This window comes from Ixodes scapularis, unplaced genomic scaffold (genome assembly GCF_016920785.2).
Source record: "Ixodes scapularis isolate PalLabHiFi unplaced genomic scaffold, ASM1692078v2 PGA_scaffold3__209_contigs__length_174095766, whole genome shotgun sequence".
Taxonomy (NCBI): domain Eukaryota; kingdom Metazoa; phylum Arthropoda; class Arachnida; order Ixodida; family Ixodidae; genus Ixodes; species Ixodes scapularis.
In genome coordinates, this window is record NW_024609868.1 from 9,467,813 (window position 1) to 9,488,000 (window position 20,188).

Genomic DNA, 20,188 nt, shown 5'->3' on the forward strand with positions numbered 1-20,188 from the left:
TGTTTGTATGTGATATTTGCTTTTTCTTATTTGACATCGTTTATCAACATTTATGTCCCGAGGCAAGCTTTGTGAACTTGTCCGACGTTTGATTTGCGTCAAGTTATTCAAATTAGCCCGTTTTATATTTTTGACATTCATTATTTATAACCCACCTGATGTGCATCACTACCGGGTCTTCGGCTGTTCATGAGCAAATAAAACGAATGAATGAAATAATTAATTAATTTTTTAATTGAATAATATATCGACTGAATGGCGCATTTATGGGCGCCATAAGTAAAATGGTCTTTCAAGGTAAGTTTCTGAAGAGCGCACGAGGCAGGCAAAAACATAAATAATGCCTTTTGTGTGAGACATATTTTCTCAAAGTCGTCTGCCTCTTCGTTATATCTGGGCTATAGCTGCAGTATCTACAGATGGAAGTTTGACGACCGCACTGACGAGAGCTTTCCCGCGCCGCGATTCAAGCAGTACAGCAGTACGAGGCGGGGTCTGCGACGCGTAAGTAATTATAGTTTTGCTAGATACGAGCAGTATTACAGCCTTACTTAATTTTTTTATGCCAGGAAGGTGTAGGGAAGCACCTTTATTTCGAAGCCGATCATCCAGGAGCTAGGGAGAGCGATTCTCACACCGCGGTACCACCGTCGCTAAAAGTTGCGAATACTGCCTTGAGGCACGCCTGCTGGTTATTTTCTGAGATCTGATAGATTTTTATTGATCTCCACGCACTGATAGCGGGTTTGAAGGTAACTTTTAATCATCACTAGAGCGACACCGCGAACACCTAACATGTATAACTTCTGAATTAACGTTTCGTGATTGAGGTGATAGGATGCTTTAGAAAAATCTATAAGCACTCAGAGCGTGATCAGTTTATTTTCAATATTATTTAAAATTCATTATTTTTGTTTTAACAGAGCGAGTTCAGTAGAACGACCTTTTCTGAACCCACACTGACAGAGTGCAATGATTGAAAATTTTTCACAAAAACAGTATAATCATTTATGTAAAATTGTTTCTACACCTTTTGTATCTAGCGCGGGCGTGGCGCGGTCCGAGTCGAGTAGTCCGTGATTTTTGCCAAGACCCCGAGACTTGGGAGGATAAAAAAAAAAAAAAAAACACAACACAAAGTGATTGCCGTCGCCATGGCCAGCCAGCGCGCAAGCTAACAAGCTAGCAGACGACCAACGAGCAGACGACGCAACGCGAGCGCGCAAGGCAGCTTGGGATAGCCTGCGATTTCCGACTTCCGGCGTCTCTATCACTTGTGTGATGTCAGATTTCGGGTCCTGACGTATTTAAGCATCTCTGCGCGTGAATATGTGGACTGGCGCTCAGGCATGGATGAAAGTGGACGACTTTTCGCCGGCTCGCGGTTACGGACCCGTGTTCTAACCGGTTTGATCACCTTCTGCGTCCTTTTGTTTCATAGCACCCCCGTTCGCGCCGGTCTCTACGACGGTAATCTTCCGTTAGTTAATCTTAATGCTAGCAACTTCTATGATGTGTTACTTGGCAAAGAAAACGCGTGGATCATCCAGTTCTACAGCAGCTGGTGCGGTCACTGCATTCACTTTGCGCCGATGTTCAAAGCGTTCGCCCACGACATCTCAGGTATGGGTCGGCTTGCAGATGTTCTCAATGTTCGTTTGAATGGAAGTGCCCATAACTTTCGCGTTCTGATCGGTGCTTTCGAAGATGACATCCGATCTTGCTGCCCTTTTGGCATATAGGATTACACTTCGTGTCGCCTGCTAAAGATTACGTAGCACATCCGCTGTTCATATGGCCGGGAGCTGATGTCTTTTGTAGCATCTATACAAACAAAAAGAAATTAAAAGGTGTAGGCATTGTGGCTAGTTTGGTAACAAGTTAGCTCATTGTAAAAGTAAAGATTCCCATGACAACTTAAAAAATAACAAAAAAGAAGAAAGAAAAAGAAAGCAAGATTTTAGCTGCTGTACAGAGTGAAGTTACTTCCTGCTTGGTGCATGTGGTCAAACGTTGTTCTTTCCCGTTTTATTTTTCTCGTTTTTTCTTTCTCCACAGCAATGCATGCATGAACATTTAAACTTTGCTGTTTCAACAGTCACCGCTCAGTACCTTTCGCTCCTAAGAGCTTTAACCCCTTAACCGTTTTTAGTTTTGGGGAAGTTCTCACCCCCAACTGCTTAATTGTATTAAAAATTACATTTGTTGCCTTCAAATAAACTTTTAGCCACAAACAAAATATGAGCAAAATTTTAAAATATTCAGTGCTTCCGTTTGTTGGCAGAGCTGCAAATGAATCAATGAGCGAGCCTGGTTCGTCCAAAAATGTTCATTGCATGAGCCGGGGAAAGCAGACGAGCTATGCTCGTCCTGAGCGGTTTGGGGACACCTTTACGTTGACGTGCAAGGCTCGTCCAAAACGGTTAAGGGGTTGGCTAGCAATCTTACAGGGCATGACCTTCCTGGAAAAAAATATGCCAAGTTTCATACTAATGTACATAACCCCCCCTCGAAAAATATTAGCAGAAGTTCTCTGAGCAGGCTGGATTGACACAACTATGCACTAAAACAGTGTACGGACCTACCTTGGGAAGCCCGACCCGGCCCAAGCCCATTGTCTCTCAGTCGTTCCCCAAACTGGGCCTGGCCCAATGGTATGCCTACCTGATACTGCCCGGCCCAAGCCCGGCCTGTCCAGGAGTGCCTCAACAGTGGCAGATAAAGCACATCTCAAGAAACAACCAAAAGTAGAAGAGGCAGGGAAAGAAGTCAGCCAGACGACGTCTCAAACTCGGCTCATAAGTTTATTCAGTAAACCTCTTATATACACCTTTGAAACCAAGGCCGTCACCCAACGGTCTGGCTGACTTCTTTCCCTGCCTCTTCTACTTTTGTTTGATCCAAGGTTTTTTCACACCCAGTCTCAGGGGTTTTAACATAATGGTAAACAACCACCAGCTTGCCTGCCCCCTCACTGTGTTTACGTCTCAAGCACGCACCCGGCCCAGGCCTGAGATCACTGCATGCTTCCTGACCCGGCCCGCAGGCTGTGCCCGGCCCGTGGGCGGCCCGTGTAGAGCTGTACCATGCGCACACGCAGTTGTGCACATCAGGGGGGGAGTAAAAAGATGACCCAGTATGACATGAACTTTGCTGTGCTGAGAGGAGAAAGTGAAGCACTGTTTTGCTCTTCCAATATATGTGATGGATCAGAAACCATCAATGAGAAGACAAGAAGCATCTAATTAACAGTTTTCTTCCAATGGCCACATTGTTCCTGGTGGAGCTCATTGCCAGGGTACTCACACACATGCATTGGTTTAGCTCAAGGAAAGAGATGGAGTCTGAAAGATAGTGCTGCTGCACATCCCACTGAGAATTATGTGCCACTAATAGCACATTCGTAATAATATCCCAGCATAATGCCAAACCAAGATGTGGAAGTGCAGGTGGAGGTGGAGATATTTTTTTGTGGAAAATGGTTGTTCCAGAGAAGGTTTATATTATGAGTGTCAATTATGCTTAAATAACATAACATACAATGTAAGTAAGCGAGAGTCCTGGAAAGAAGAAATATATGAGAGGGTCCTATATTACGAGCACTACTGTACGAGTCTAGGGAATCTATTGTCGTCTCATGAGCTGGAATAGCGAAACTCTTTGACAACTTGAAATTGACTTCCCCCTGGAGGACCTGACGACATCACCCCCAAATTCTTCACTACACCAAAGCAATATCTAGCAAATTTCTCTGGTTAATATTCTCACAGTCACTATCTCAGGGATGCCTACAATGCGACTGGAAACTGGGTAAGGTCGTTCGGTCTTTAAAAAATGGGGATCGCTCTTCAGCTTCGAATTACCACCCAATATCTCTAACATGCTAGCCTCAAAACTTCTAGAGCATATTATCTACTCAAACGTTGTATCTCATCTTGAGAGAAATAACTTCTTTTACAACAAGCAACACGGCTTTTATAAGGGACTGTCTTGTGAGACGCAGCTCGTAGAATTCATCCACGAGTTATGCACTAATTTTGAATCCAACGACCAAACTGATGCCCTATTTTTGGACTTTTCAAAGGCTTTCGACTGTGTTGCCCACTGTCGCCTGCTTGCCAAACTTCCATGCCTCTGAATCGAGCCTCTCATTCCGTCCTGGGTCCGGGATTTCCTCTCCTCTCGCTCTCAAGTCACACAATTAATAGTTCCTCATCCACCTGCACTAAGGTTACCTCAGGAGTTCCCCAGGGGTTGGTTCTTGGTCCCCTACTTTTTCTTATCTTTAAGAATGATTTAATAATGACCTTCCAGGCAGAATTTCCTCTAACATCCGCCTCTTCGCTGACGACTGTGTTCTATATCGAAGGATAGTTTGTTTTGAGGACCATCTTCTACTTCAAAGTAACCTCGACGAAATCCAGGCATGGTGCACCAGGTGGTTAATTACACTAAACAAATCAAAATGCAAGTTGGTCCAGTTTTCACGAAAACGGCAAGGGTCTCAGTTCTCGTACAAATTAGAAAATAACTTAGTCGAAGACGTCCCGTCCTATAAATACCTTGGTGTGATCTCACCTGGAACGCTCACATCGAGCTTATATGCACTGAGGCGTCTCGCTGCCTCGGTTACATAAGACGAAACCTAAAATCGGTTTCCCCATCCGTGCAAAAAATGGCTTACGAGACATACATTCGACCCAAATTAGAGTATGCTGCAGCCATTTGGAACCCTCACCAAATATACTTATTAAATCATCTCGAGGTGGTTTAGAACCGCGCTGCCAGGTTTATTTTGAAGAAATACGATTGGTCAATAAGGGTATCCGCCCTAAAGACGAACTGAACCTTCCTTTACTAAACGTCCGTCGTAAGATAGTGTGGCTCTGTCTCTTTCACAAAATTTACTACTACCTCCCTACGCTCCGAGACCCTCTCTTCCTACAATCCAGACGATCTTCATCGCGGCTAAATCACCCGTGTCACGTTTCCCGCATCTCAGGCAGCACGACCTGTTTTAACTCCTCCTTCCTCTGTACCATTGTAGACTGGAAAGACCTCCCCTCACTTATATAACTCAGACGGATCCCACCGCATTTCGCAACACTCTTTGTTCTCATTTCTGCTGATCCCCGCTGTGCCATTCTATTTGTTCGTCTTGTGCTTACTGGTTGCCATGTATCGTAATGTTTTCATCCTTTTATTATGTTACCCATGTACCCAGACTAATTTGTGTATTGCCATTACCCCGTGCTTGTGGCGATGGCCACGTTGTTTTGCAGCACCCCATGTATTCGCATATGTTGTTGTTACTGTTTTATGCTCTCGTGTCATGTACACACCCCCCCTTATGTAATGCCCTCAACAAGGGCCTTTAAGGGAACTTGATGGGTTCATAAGCTCCCTTTGTTGATTTGGTAGATATTGCGGGACATTTGTAAACCTATAGAATGCTGCCACACACACACCCCACAATGCCGCCTCTGTTTCTGGAGATGATTCACATTTCCTCTCCAGCAGACTCCACAAGATCTGCTGTCAATCTTGGCTGGTAAACATCACCTTGGAATAGCACTTTGTCTACTAAACTTTGTCATGCTCAGTTGTTAAGGTGCATCAAAATCATTTGTTGCCTGTAGAGTTTATTATTCTGATTGATGGTCTCATTGAATGTGCTTTTTCTATGAATTTATATGAAATTGCTGTACTTGCCCTTTTTGCCTTCTCTGCCTGAGCCATTCATTTGGTTGGCAGTATGCAATAAATAAATATTTAGAAGAATTGGGTTTGCAGACAAAAGCACCACACATGCATTGCAGATCTTCTCTGAATGACTGCCAGACATCATACTAGGTGATGAATGGAGAAGAAAAAAATAGAAAAAAGACTTGTGTTTTGTTTTTTTCCCTCATTCATCTTATATTTGACACACCCATTTGACAGCTGCCACAACAAGTTCATTCTAAGGCTGAGTAAGGGCTTTCAAGATAACACAGGTGTGATGGGCCATGACAGTCAGAAGCAATACAGCAGGCAGTGGGAATTTTTATGCGGTCGGTTCTTTCATTTAACACACACATATATGATACTGAATAGCATATCAAATGGCAGTGGCATACCCACTGCCACTTCATTATTATTTTAAAATGATAAAATCTGGTCTGCAAAACCAAACATTGCTTTATCCAGTGCTAAACGCATAATTTTCTTGAACGTGAATGCAAGCCCTTTTATCTCTTTTAGTCTAATTCTTGCCAGAATGGTGAAGTTCTGGCTTGCATTAAATGCGGATTCATAGTCTTTAGAAGTATTTGTCTCCAAGCTTGTACATTGCTGTTTGTGTCACTGTTTCATCTTCTATAGCAGGGGCAACCAAGCTGAGCCAACCTAAGAGCTGCAAACAAAAACCACGAAACTTCCAAGAGCCGTGGAAGGGGGGGGGGGGAGGGGCAAACTTTTCTATAGAGCAATAAACGAAACTCAAACTACTTTCAATCTATCCGAGTCAAAAGCAGTCTATCTGTACGTAAGGTAGCAGTAGCACAAGACTACCAAACCGCAACCTGTCTTTCGATGTAATACGCGTTCCATTTCTCTTTTTGGGGAAGTACACGTGTGACTGGAGGGGTGGCGGGGGGAGGGAGGGGGGGGGGGGGGCGGGAGGGCTAGGGGAGGGAGCCGCGAGCCGCACTTTAACACGCGAAGAGCCGCATGCGGCTCGCAGGCCGCAGCTTGGCCACCCCTGTTCTATAGAGTGAGGGAGATAAAGGTAATTTGGGGCAGTGGCGCTCCCGTTCAATGTACACCATTCCCGAGACGTTAAGCTCGGCTGCTGTTAAAGCCTTTCCTTCCCTCTTATAATGTTATTAATTTTTTTGTGGCCCTTGCTGATGTTTGACGATGGAGGTGGTTTCGGGATTTTTTTCTTGTCTCGTAATGATGTTAGAACCGTGATGCGCACAGTACACTAAAGCAATTTAATGGGAGGGAGGATGTGCATTTCCGTAGTATTCACATGTTCATAAGTGTGCATCATTTTTCAGTATTGGGAAGCAATACCCTATAAACTACTACTATTTGGAAATATAAATACATGCAACGACAGCTGAAATGCAGATACTGAAATGCATTTATAGTAAAGTATTGCCATATGTGTCAGAAATGCATTTCAAATTTGCAAAAAGTATATTTTGAAATGCAAAATACACGCACACAATTTGCTGAGGCAGAAAATCAGACACTGGAAAACATTTTTCTCAAAAACCTTCAAAATCTCATTTTTCATAGAACTGGTTTGGTGCATCTGCTAGTGTATACGAAGAACTAAAAAGAAGCTTGATCTACATTACTGTAAACAATTGCACGAGATATTTTTTGAAGCTAGCAACGAGCAAAGTGATGCTGCCTGAAATAACTTTCCCACAGAAGGTACATTTTGCATTGTAAGGGAAGCAAGAAATATTCAACCTTTTGAAAAACTGTTTCCATCAGGGCTGGAGCATGGTTTCGTTTTTGGCATCTCTCATCTTTCTAGGGCAAAATCGCATGGACCTATATCAGTTCCATGTAATCGCAAATAATGTTGAGACGTTGCCATGCCTTTTTCCAGTCCGGTTGCCTCTTTCAGCAGTGGTCTCATGACATCACAGTGAAATGAATCGTCATTCTCTTTTGTGTTGGTTGACGTGCTTGCCTGAAGTGCCCCCAATTTTCGAAATATACAACAATGGTCAACTACCTGCAGTTCCATCAAACATTTGTTATCTTTACATAATAGATGAGGGGATCAAATATGGTCGGAGACAAGAGGCTCCGAATGAATAAACCTTTTTCTGCACGATAGCCAAGCCTACATATCCCCTTCACAATACCTTACACCCCTCAATCAAAGAAAAAAAAGGAACAAAGGTCACTTTGAGTTTTTGCTTGGAGGACCTATTCCTTGAAAATTGTAGCAAGATACATCAGCCCCTGATAGCATAGCGATGCCAGGAGTACACCTAAAAATGTATTTCAACACAGAAATACAAAATTCAGTTGAAAGATTCTATCACGATAGAGAAATACAAACAGAAAATGTATTCCTAATATACTATCACAATACTTTTGTATCTGGATATTGCCCAACCTTGATTCTCTTAAGCTGGATGGCCTCTGCCTTATATTTCTCTGAGTTGCTCGGCATTTTCAAAGGCTTTCTTGATGTTCCATATTCTAAGTCACCGAGCTGACTCTCTTAACGTTACTCTCTCCTGTCCACGGGAAAAATATAAATTTTCAAAGGTTCCGTGGAAACGCTTTTACTTTCCTAACTAACTTGCATATGGAGCAATGTGACATATCAAAATGTGACCAATTAGTTGCTCTCAAAAGAAGCAGGGGTTGTTATAAAACAGGAAAAAGATTTAAAAAATTTATTTCTTGAAAGTACAATGTATGTCTGGAAGACGTGTAAACGCCGAACCTTCTAGAGCTATGTCGAATTAAACAACAAATAGGAAAGATTATGAATACAGTAAATGTGCCCCATACCGACGGCTATTACTTCTGAAACTTAGTGTATTGACGTCATTTTTGGTTCGTCGGAGAGTTAATCTCTGTAACACGTTAGCTTTTTAACGAAGAAGTGCTTATATTGGGACACACAGACAGTACACCTCCCGTCCCCAGCAGAAGGCTTTCTTTATGTTCTACCTTAGTTTTGTCATAGCCTTGATTGCACTTTCTTCATATTTAGCATTTTTATCCGCCTTGTTGGGAACATAAAACGTGCATGCCGGCTCCGGACAGCATTGGACATTATAGTGATGCTTACCGACAAACGTCTGTTAAGCGACGCCTATAACACCATTCAAAGTGTCCCCAGAGCTCTTGAGGCCTAAAAAGAATATGCCACAATACAGTTGAATTATGTCAATAATGTCATCTTTGTTACGAAAGCTGATGCAAGCAGTTAGCCATGTTAGATAAGTGCCACCTCCATTCCCAGGACTTTTTTTGACAGCCCATCAGCTTGTGATAAAGCTCAAGCCCACGTCGAAATTGAAACTGGAGTCCTTTGGTTATCCACGAGATTGTGGAACATGATTCTCCGCACTAAAGTTAATTTCTTGATGGCGCTCGGAGACCATTGGCCACCGGTGATCGATGGCCTATTGGCGCGGTCAGGGTAGAGTTAATCTCTGCTTGAAGCTGATTTTAGTGATATCTCTCAATGTTTCTCATCCAGAACGAATTGGCTGAATTAAGGGGGCAATGTAGGGTATTTGATTCATGCTGACAAAAAGGCAAACAACGCACAAAAAAGAGACAAGGTAGAAGATGTGCACACAGAACGAGCGCTGACTCTCAACTAAACTTTCATAAATAAACAAAATCAGCAACACTGAACACGTCGTGGGGTGACCAATCAATACGTAGCTAAAAATGCGATCTCTTTGCTGTGTAAATTCAGCGACGTCTGGCTGACTCATTACCTTCTTTTTTAATAGCATAGGCTTCTAAAATTTCCCTAGTCGGAAGGGAGAGATTATTTGCAATGGCAGGGGTCGAAGAACTAAAGAAATTTCAAAAGCCTTTGCGATTAAGAAAGAAGGCACGAAATGCGTCTGCCAGACATCGCTGAATTTACACATCAAAGAGATTGCATTTTTAGCCACGTAACGATCGGCCACCCCGTGATGTGTTCGGTGTTGCTGATTTTGTTTTTTATTAAAGTTTAGTTGAGAGTCAGCGCTTGTCCTGTGTGAACTTCTTCTACTTTGTCCCTGTTTTTACGTGCTATTTGCCCTTTTGCCCTCTTTTTTTTTCCTTGTCTTGGACATTTTTTGTGTTTTTTAGCTTTTAAACTTCTTATCTTGGATAGCTTGGTTGCCTTTCACAGGCTTTGGTGCCCCAGGCTCTCAAACTAAGCAAGATTCGTCACCTTGGAGCACAGCATATGCATATAAAGACAACACCGTAGAAAATCCACATGCACAAGCAAGTGTGTTTAGCTGAGTAAACAGTACCTGTTTACACACTTGTTGTACATGTGAACTGTTCCAATACAATGTACAATATGAATGCAGTGCTACATATGTTTACACAACTCTTGTCCTTTATTGCACATCTTTGTGACAACATGTTCAAAACATCCAAACAAATTTACTGTAGTTTTACGCCTTTTGCATGCGTGAGGGATAAATTTAGCAGCATTATAGAGACACCAACATCTGCCGGTCCTTGTGAGGTAACATTAGAGAAATCTTATTCTTAGTCGAGAAACTATCCCACATCAAGTCTGTAGATCATTACACCTGGTGTTTGCAACAATGGGCAGCTGCTTCTTGAAGGCATTAGCTCATTTCTTCCATGTTTGTGTGTGTGAGCAGTAAAAAGCCTCCAGGTATGAGAAGACATATTGCTTAAAGCTTGTAGAGCTTGAAAGAAAGAAGCTTAAAATAATCATGGTTAAACAGGCGTTCAACTATCGTCCGTTGCAACTCAAGAAGGTAGGGCGAGGGAAAGGCAGGCTGGGGAGGAGGAAGCACACAGAATGCTAAAGAGAGGAGGAGGTTTCTCCCCCTCTTCTCCAGCGTTTCGTCTGCTTCCTCCTCCCCGGCCCGGCTTTCCCTTGCTGTGCCTTCTTGAGTGGCAACAGACTATAGGTATGAGCAGGTATATTACATTGCCCACGATTGTGATCAAATTAGCATCCTTGAAACTAGGCAGGTCTGAGAACAAAAATTTTAGGTAGCAATTGCACTCCTTCCTGAAAGTGATGCATAATTGTTACAAATTACTTTTATGCACGAGTAATTCTAATTACTAGGGCTAACTAATTTTGGAGCAAAAGTATTCAAATTGAATTTTATTTCTAAAGCAATCTATTCAAGTATTGCCCCTCCTCCCTTATATTTGTATGGTGAGATGTGGCTCTGCCGCAGCAATTTGCTTTTTCCAGAGCTAGAGCATACAGTCGAAGCTGCTGTAAAAACTCTGGGTCAAAATACTAGTGTTTTGATGGCACATCTAAATGATGTTCAAAAAAAGGGGTTTCTTTGTGAACACAAGAGCAATGTAAAGGAAACTATTCATACTCTCAGCTATATTAAAAAGTTTGCTTAATAAAGCAGTATATACACTATAAAAATAATGCAGAAATCAGAAAGCTACTGAGAAGTGAGACTTTCCTATTTTTATTGCAAGATCTTACATTTAAAGGTAAACTACAGCTGATTTTGAGGATGACTATTTATGGTGTAAGCTTGTGCATAGATTTCTTTTTTATGACTATAACTTGTTTTGTACACCCTAAGCAGTCCTAAAAAATAAACAAAAAATTATAATCATGTGTGGCCTTTCTTCTTGATAAAGATGCGACAAAACATTGGGGCACACCTCTTTCCTGAGATGTATCTCAGAAAAAGGGGCGGTCACATTGTTTGGTTGCATATTTAATGAGGAAAGGACCACACATGATTGTAAATTTAGATTTTTAGGGTATGGAGATTGAGTTGCTGCCGCAAAAATCTAAGAACCCTCCTTATACCCCTAGCACTCTTGTTATATATGTATTGTTCCTATGGCATAAGTTGAGCAAGAATATTAAGAAGAAAGCTACAAAGTGAATATATGGTGTGAAAGACATACTGTAAACGACTTATTTTTGGCGGGCTCAAAATTTTGCGGTTCAGGTCAAAGCTAAAGTTTTGGAATAATCCGCGGGTTCTAATTTCCGTGACGCGGTGGGATTTTAATACATATTCCAATTTGTTTACATTTTACCAGAATTGCTTGCGGGGCATATTTTTCGCAAATTGTAGGCGATTTGCGAAATTCATGGAAATTAGGTCTTTGTAAAAATTAAGTCGTTTACAGTGGTACTTTTTGTTTTGTTTGATTCACTAGGCTGCTTTTATCACCAACTTTAGAGGGGTCCAGGCCAACCCGTCAAAAGCAAACTCATCGACAGCCAACTCGTCGGAGGCCCATTCGTTGAATAGGCCGATTTGTCATAGGGCAACTCGTCGAAGGAAAACTCGTTGGAGAGGCCAACTGGTTGCCACTGTTTCAAAGCCATAATATATCATTTTTGTCCTGAAATTTTAAAGCAAATCCTGCCCTATAATAAGTCGTAAAATCGCCGCACGGCAATTGACCTCCAGTGTGCACTTTCTTCTTGAAGATAACAATTTGCAGCTTTCGCCGCTTTTACGGTGCAGTGGGGGATGATCCCTACGTCGCATGTGTATCACTAAGGCACGTGTTAACCTACCCGGCCCACTCGTTCACGCCGCTTGGCGGCGACAATCTGCGGCAGCTCATTACAAAAAAGTAGTAAATAAAAACAAACAAAAGGACGATCCCGAAATGAACATTTCTCAACTTGTCTCAAGGTACTTTTCTGTCTTTGCCCTCTTGTGATTTTTCTTTCTGCCTTGTAACCTAACAAGGGTGCTGTCCCTAGTTTTAGTATATCGCTAAAAGATATTCCGTCATCGCTGAGCGGGCCATTTCCAAACCTACGCACATTGGGATGATTGCCCCCTTTAAACAAGTTGCCATTCAACGAATTACCTATTACAAATTGGCCTATTCGGCGAACCGGCGATCGACAAGTTGGCCATCAACGAGTTGGTCGGATCCCACCATAGAGATGTATTATATTTGCGACTCTTCACTCAAAAGGTAAAATACTAGATATCTGAAGACAAATAAACATGGGAGCCTCCTGAATGGTTTATTTTTTCTTTCTGTGGAAAACTAATGAGTATAATTTACAAACGGATACTTGTTTCATAATTAGCAAATCGTTTAGTCACAATACTAATCTTAAGGGCTTATTTGCCTTCCCATCAATGATATCCACACTTGCGCTAGAATATGCATGTTTCTTCATTGATTATCTAAGGCTGTGTTAAATGCCTTGAGGATGAGTGATGATTGGAATTGTTTGATTTCAGGATGGAGGCAAGTACTGGGATTAGCAGTTATGGACTGTACTGAAGTGACAAACATCAAGTTCTGCCGGCTCTTTGAAGTCACCTCTTTTCCAACTCTCGTGGTAAGGGCTGCCTTACTAATTTCAAAGATTTAAGGAATGTAACAATGGCTGTCTCATGATTTCTTTTGAGTCTCATTAGGTCTTCTGTTTCTTTTTTGTGCTTCCCTGTAAATCATTCCAGAAATTGGCCCTTGTCCAATATTTACAGTGTGCTGGTGCATTTGAACCACACATTTTCTTGGATGCCTCAATGATCTTCTTATTAGGGCACTGCCACTCTTTGTAATATCATACTCAATGTAAACAGGATGTGATAACAAGAAAAAAAATAAGGAAATAGCAGTACACAAAATGGCAATAAAACATTGGTCAAAGCTAAGGGCTCAAGCAAGGAGGCACTTTTTCATGAGATGAAGTACAAAGAAAAGGAAGAACTATGTCACGAAATGATAAAAATACTTCCCTGTGTGTTTGATTGTGCTGTTTTCATGGTGGGAAATTAATTAGATAAGTGAACTTCCTTAACTATAGTCTGCAAGCTGTGGTACATAGTCTTATCCAACTATATTTGTCAGATTGACACTTCCAAGTAGTGTAACCAAGTGACTGCATCCAAAGCGAGATCTACTTCATTGCTCTTAAACATTACCGTTAAACTACTACAAATATTTTTTTATCTCATGACTTGGAGTCCTTTTTTCTAGTCTAAGGAGCCCTTTTTCTTAACAAGAGGTGTGCATGCACGTCCTAGAGCACACTCGTGGTTCCTTTGACTGTGCGGCTAAGAAGAATAGCTCGCAGATACGAAGATACCGTAGTACTGGGCTGTGGTGCGGTTCACAGTGGGAATGTTAGTACAAAGTTGCAACCTTCTTTTCAACAGTTCCTGGGGACGAAGGCCACACGTACGGACCGGGGCGAGGTGATTGAAGCTCACCGTTCCATTACGAACCTGCGGCATCAGGCACTGTCTTTGTTGCAAGGAAACCATTCAACGGGTCCTCACCCCAGGCCCCCTTCCTGGCCTTCCCTGGACCCTTTACCCGACAGGTACTGCTGCCAGATAAATTATGTGTAGATTTATTACCTGGGTCCTCAGGAAAGCGAGCTTATGGCTTTGCAGCTTGCATTGTTGCTCGTCTTTCACCTTTTTCCAGGAAGACCTAAAGGGGTTAGAATACGAAAATTTAAGAGGTAGATTACTCTTGAAATGGAATGCTCATAGGTTTCTTTGTATACACACTAAGTTTCGCGAGTTTTAGAGCTCTAGTAATTGCAATAATCAATTTGCGAATGCTGATAAGTTTCGACTGCTGACCAGTCAACACTGCTCAACAGGGCCGTACCCAGAAAAAAATTTCGGGGGGGGTTTTTCGGGGACAACGGCAGCCATTTTGTCTTATTTTCGCCTATGAATCATGTGCATCGGTGGCATATAATGGAGAGTTATAGCAAACCGAAGAACCGGTCCCGGTTTGGTACCCGGTAGCCGACCGGTGCCACTGCGCGTGCGCATAGGTGGAGATTAAAATCGGCTGGCTGCAAGTGCACCGACCAGGGCCGTACCCAGAAAAAAATTTCGGGGGGGGTCAGGACCCCCTACCCCCCCCCCTGGTTACGGCCCTGCTGCTCAAGTTAGTCACACCATGGTGTTTATAAACTGCGTGATTATCATATTTAGTTGAACACTCTTATTTTAGGCTCCTCCGTGCTTGCCCAAGCTTGTCGCACCCTGGTACAATCGCACACTCTCAAGCTACTCGGCTACTCCAAAGAGTACTCTCGCTCTCGTCCCCTTGTCCTTTGACCTTCCACTCTGCATGCACAGGCGCGATTCTCGCGGGCGACGGCGAGTTTGTCCGTGATTGTCGGTGACTGTCTCATCGTTATCGCTGGAGCTAGTCACGAGCCGGTTGAAGTCGAAACGACCAGCTTCCAGCATCTTTTGATATTATAACTCTCATCGCCGCTGTGATAAGTGTCAAAAACTCCGACAGAGCGAGTGATGCCGTAGGCGTCGCCAACTCGAAACCGCACGCTTGTAATGCGGAAGGTAAACGTTGAAGCTGAAGCGCAGGGTGCCGAGAGAGCCAAGTCTGCGAGTGCGTGCCAGGGGACGCCGTCCGCAGATGACATCACCGACCCAACAGACACGAAAGCATTTTCGAATCGGGTAGATGCGAGGGTCCCGTATATAAATCGATTTATCCACGAAACTATAGCGCCATTATCAAAACAACTTTAGCAGGATTATAGGAACATGCAATGGGTCCTTGCAGTAGAGTTGTCTTCTATTTTATTTTTTGGCATGTCCTAACTTTTTAAAGGGCAGAAAGACTTTTTGAAGGTAAGAAAACCTTTGGACCTATTGGACGCAAGTTGAGCTTTTTAAGCATGCAAGTTCATAGCGGTTACTTGAAATGCATATTTTGGTTCCTGAATTTTTTTTAGAAAGAAAACTAGCACAATTGCAGAGTGTCACTCTGCCGGCGTTATTGGAAACCGAGATTACTATTTTTGGTCCTTACTGCTTTTCCTAGATTAGAAAGGGTACAGTATAGAATGCAGAGTGGTATGTGTGAAACCTTATGCAATGTGTCTTTTGGTTTTATTGTATTTTGTAGTATTGTGTTTTTATTATGGACGTAGTCGCTTATCAAATCATTCATAGGCTCTGGATGTTTTTTTTTGTTGTTGTTCAGAATTGTTTTTCTTTTATTTTTTTTTTATGTAGAGGCCGTGCCTAAATTTTCTCACACTGCTGTGGTGGTGCTTTCAGTGAGGTGAGCCTGGCCCAACTCTGGAACAGGGTGCCGCAGCAGGTTCATACAATGGTGATCGTATTCGAATCTCAAGCATCCCTCGTCGGGCAAGAGGTATGGCTCCCTTGGCACCTACAGCTTGCAGCATGACAGTGCAAGGTCGTTGATGAGGTCACAACCCTGCTTTCACCTCTGGCTGTTACCCTGCACTCTTCCTGAAGTTAGAGAGACCATGAAACGAGTTTTCCACTTCAACTAATTGGTGCTTCTCAAGAATGAAACACACATTTGTTTTTATTTAAGCTCGCTAGCTCTTCCTTGTGCAAATGAATGGTCCCATCTATGCGGTGCAGTGAGTGTCAGTCGAGAAAACATTCGGATTAGTTAGAATTATCATCTGGCGAGCCCAACTGCTCAGTTGGGCTCACTGAGTGCGTAAAAGAGAATAAGGAGAGGTTGTGTTTGTCACTTTGTGTGTCCCTCGTTTGGTCCTCGTCTCATGCGCTGAAAAGTTGAATCACTAACTCACCCAAGCTTCCATCCTTACGAACCTCATTGCAAGCACATTCTTCATGGACCCTTTGCACATTTCACTACTCAGTGTCATCGCGAGGCAGTGCTAGGGGGTGTGACAGGCCTGAACATGATTGTTGATTGTGTCACCATCTGGTGTTCACAGGTGACCTTGGACCTGTCGGGCAACCCCCACTGTCGAGTGTGGCACCTGGTGAATCCGTCACCGAGCAGCCCCCTCCTTTGGGAGCTGTCTGAAGCTGGAAGTCAGCCAGACAATTCCACCACCCAGGCCATCATCTACACTGTACTGCGGGACAGCAAGGCTAAGTTTCTCCTGAGGTTGGCTTCCTCTCCTGAAAAAAAAAATTCTTAGCTCTTTGCCATTTTAAGCTTCGTAGGAAAGTGTTTTTTTATGCTCCAGGAGCCATGCCTTAGATCAAAAGTAAGGCAGTCTTTCTGAAGCTTTCATACTTCATTGTCAACTTCAGACTTGGTGGAGACTCTTTCTGGTGTGGTCAGCCTTGCCAAAGGGAATAGTATTCACCATATGAATTTAGATACAGTCAAACGCCTTTATAACAAATGGCTCTACTACGAAAACGCCCGTTTAACGAAGCAAAAATAAGTTCCCGGCCAATCTCGTATGCGTTCAGTATGTTTCTCCAATTACAATGAATTTTAGTTTAACAAATATTTCTGTTTAACGAAGCAATTTTTCGGCTTCACGAAGCAAAATGACAGGTATTACGAAACTTTCTATGTGAAAAATAATTGATTTCATGTAAATTGTCGTGCTGAAGTTTTGGGCACAGATGAGAAAAATATTGTGGCGGTGGTGACGATTGAAACCGCTTCCGCTGCGCCGCGTGGCGCGTTCTCAGATTTGGGTTTAAATAATTTGTTAGTGCAATCCTGTATCTAGATGGTGCTACATGACTATGGTGCTGCATAGAAAGCCTGTGCACAGCAACATAGTCACATAATATGCGCTGCAACATAGTCAGATAGTACCATCTAAACACAAGGTTGCGTACTAGCAAATTATTTAGACCCAAAACCAAGAGCACGCGACCAGCGTGGCAGCGATGGAACCAGCGCTACAGAGGCAGTGCCGCGCCTTTGCCATGTGCTACCACCGCCACTCCAAGATGAGATATTTTTCAATGCTCTGTCCGGGCAACGCAGGCATTCATTCTCTTATTTGCATGTATGTCAACACATCTGAAAGGACCCCCTAACAAACGAGAGTATATATATAAAAAAAAACTTAAACGTCTTTTCATCAGCAGTCGCAACTTCTTTATGCTGTCTTGGCATTCGTTCGACCGTCGCACCGACCTTCGTCAGGATCCGAGATTCCCAACCTTGCTCGATCAGAGTCCCAAATTGTTCCGCCTTGGAGCGATAATATGCAGTCGAGGAGACATGATTCGTGACTTTACCCGTAACACTGAAATCTAAGCAAAATCAGTCGTGCCGCTCAAAAAGAAACGCGCACGCCCCTTTGTGTGCCAGACAGATCTGAAAAAGAGCCCAGTCGGCTTGGCTTTGCGCCTCTCCCCATCCTTGCTGCGCCGCTCACTGCAGCTGTCGCGTGCCGAGTGCGTGGCCGATTCTGGCATGCTGCCGTGTGCTTCCGTGCTCGCTCCTATGCCATGTAGTGACTACACACGATTGAGAGCAGCACAGCTGCTTTGAGAGCCTCATTCGAATGACACGTGGCGGCGCAAGCCACCGCCCAGGAAAGGCCACGCTTACACTGCCAGCAAACGTCTTCGCTGCGTGATTGAGGGTCGATGTCGGTGGTTTAGTGATTGTAGTGATCCATATTCTGATAAGTCAGTTAAGTTCGTTGTGTGGAAGTTTGGACAGCAGGAAATTAGACTGCAGCAAGGAGCACCCGGTGTCTCGGCTGTAGATGACATACTTTGCCACTGGAGGTACTGGCGGTACCACTGCTAGCCTGGTGTCTTTAAATTGCGTCATGCAGCGGTGTGCGCACAAACGCCTAACAATGCAATTTTTTATTTAGAAAAAAATAAGAGGTAATCGGGCCTAAGATGCCTAGGTAATGCAGTGCAAGCTTTCGCCCCACATGCTCCGGGCTGCGATTTGCTTGTGGACTTGGTCACCATTCCCCCTTTTGATAAGTCAGTCGTCAATGTACAAAACCTAGTTTTAATGCGAAAGCATTAACTGGTCTTATGAAGTGAGCTGACGTCATCAGCTTTGAAACCTCGCCAAACGGCACCTTAAATCCTTTCTCCAAGGGAAGCCAGCTCCCAGCTATGAAACCACGCGAAAAGCTAGCCAACGGCACCTAAATTCCCCAATCCAGTGATGTGATTGCTGCGCCAATTGCGCCAAACTGCGCCAAGGGGCTAACCCTGCTACATCCTGCTACATTTCGCCAAAATATGGGTCATCGTGCCAAGCCTGCGCCAAAGGACCAATTTCGGTCGCCTTTCAAAACCGAAACTAAACTGAGTACAGTGTAGACCGCATATAACGTATGTCGCGGGAGTCGCGAAAATCCGCACTATAAGCGGTACCGCACTATAACCAAAACATCAATTTTTCAGGTCAAAATACATGCCATCAGACAACTTACCTTTGTAAAAGAATTTATTTTATGTTAGATGAAAAATAAAGCTTAGTTTGAGGAAAGTCTTTATTTCACCAGACTAGTACACTTCTCTCTCAAGTGTGTCACACATTTTGAAACAAATGAGCGGCTTTTGCCTGGCGCAGCCTGTTAGCGGCGTCGCGGGTTGCGGACGGATGTTGCGAGCGTTCAGGATTGCTAACCCTAATCACTTTTCTCCGGAGATGAAAACGCGTGAAAATTCGCATCCTTCATACGGTACGCGCCAGTAATACCTTGCACTTGAGCACACGCATGAAATGCGCCAAAAAAGAAATCCGGGCGATGTTCGAGGACACAAATGCTTAGAAATCACCACTGTAGTCGAAGTAAACAAACACGACGACACGGGCGTTTCTGCCGACTTGAGAGCGCCGCCACGACATCGCCGCTCGAGTAGGTGGATCTTAATTCTCTTCTAATACGTGCCGGGTTATCATAGCGACACACGACGAAAATTCACAGTCAAGGATAGCGCTTTTACGCGGAACGATGAGATGAACGCCGTCTACGACGACGATCACAACGTTGATCACAACCGACGCCTTGTTCGCGGATAGAAGCAGCCGGCCCGCGACGGGCATGCAACGCGCGCGAACACTTCTCCTGTCGTTGCGGTTGTTGGTTTCCAACGCAGTGGAGGGACGCACGCACGTGAACGACACGTGCGTGCGTCCCTCCGTCGCTAGGGCAACTAAGCCTCTCTCTACGCTTCTCCCGCTTCTTCGAGCACCCTCCTTGCCCCGCGAGTGCCGCTTGCGCAACGCTTGCGGCTCGCGCCGTCAGCGCCGTTATCTAGTGTCGCACAGGCAAGCGTGCTTGCTGCTCCGGTCGTCGGCACGGTCGGCGGGCTGTGCCAGAAACCGCACTATAACCGGTATTTCCCGTCGCGCGCCTGCGTTTTAAGCGGTATGTAATTACATGGAGTTCTATGGGAGGCGAACCGGTGGTTTAAAAAAACCTCGTTATACCCGGTCCTGCACTATAAGCGGTTACGTTGTAAGTGGTCTATACTGTACCGTAATTGACCATGCGCGAGCTAGGTGGCGCAAGCGGCCGCCCGAAGAAAGTATGCTGCACCAATCGTTCATCCGGTCTTGCGTGGTTTTTCTCGCCGTTTCTCATTTCGCACTCACGTAAGTCTCGTCTCACATCCTTTAAAAAAAAAATTTAACAATAGATGCAAACGTGTGCGGACGCCCCGACACTAGCTTGTTGGGTACCAGCCATGCCGTCGTGTTGTAAAACAAAAGCACATTTTTGGGCGGTGGGAGTTAC

General features: G+C 43.9%; 1 protein-coding gene across 2 annotated transcripts in view; it reads left to right on the forward strand.

Annotated features, from left to right (window-relative positions):
* The first annotated feature begins 1,259 nt into the window (after window positions 1–1,259).
* The window catches only part of LOC8053511 (sulfhydryl oxidase 1), a 72,942-nt gene continuing 54,013 nt past the window's right edge, over window positions 1,260–20,188 (forward strand). For both annotated transcript variants that reach the window (XM_042292240.1, XM_029967762.4), the window contains exons 1-5: window positions 1,260–1,623; window positions 12,948–13,048; window positions 13,872–14,038; window positions 15,768–15,864; window positions 16,430–16,605. In XM_042292240.1, coding sequence (XP_042148174.1) covers window positions 1,350–1,623; window positions 12,948–13,048; window positions 13,872–14,038; window positions 15,768–15,864; window positions 16,430–16,605 — 815 coding nt within the window. In that variant the 5' untranslated portion in view covers window positions 1,260–1,349. The remainder of the gene's footprint in view (window positions 1,624–12,947; window positions 13,049–13,871; window positions 14,039–15,767; window positions 15,865–16,429; window positions 16,606–20,188) is intronic.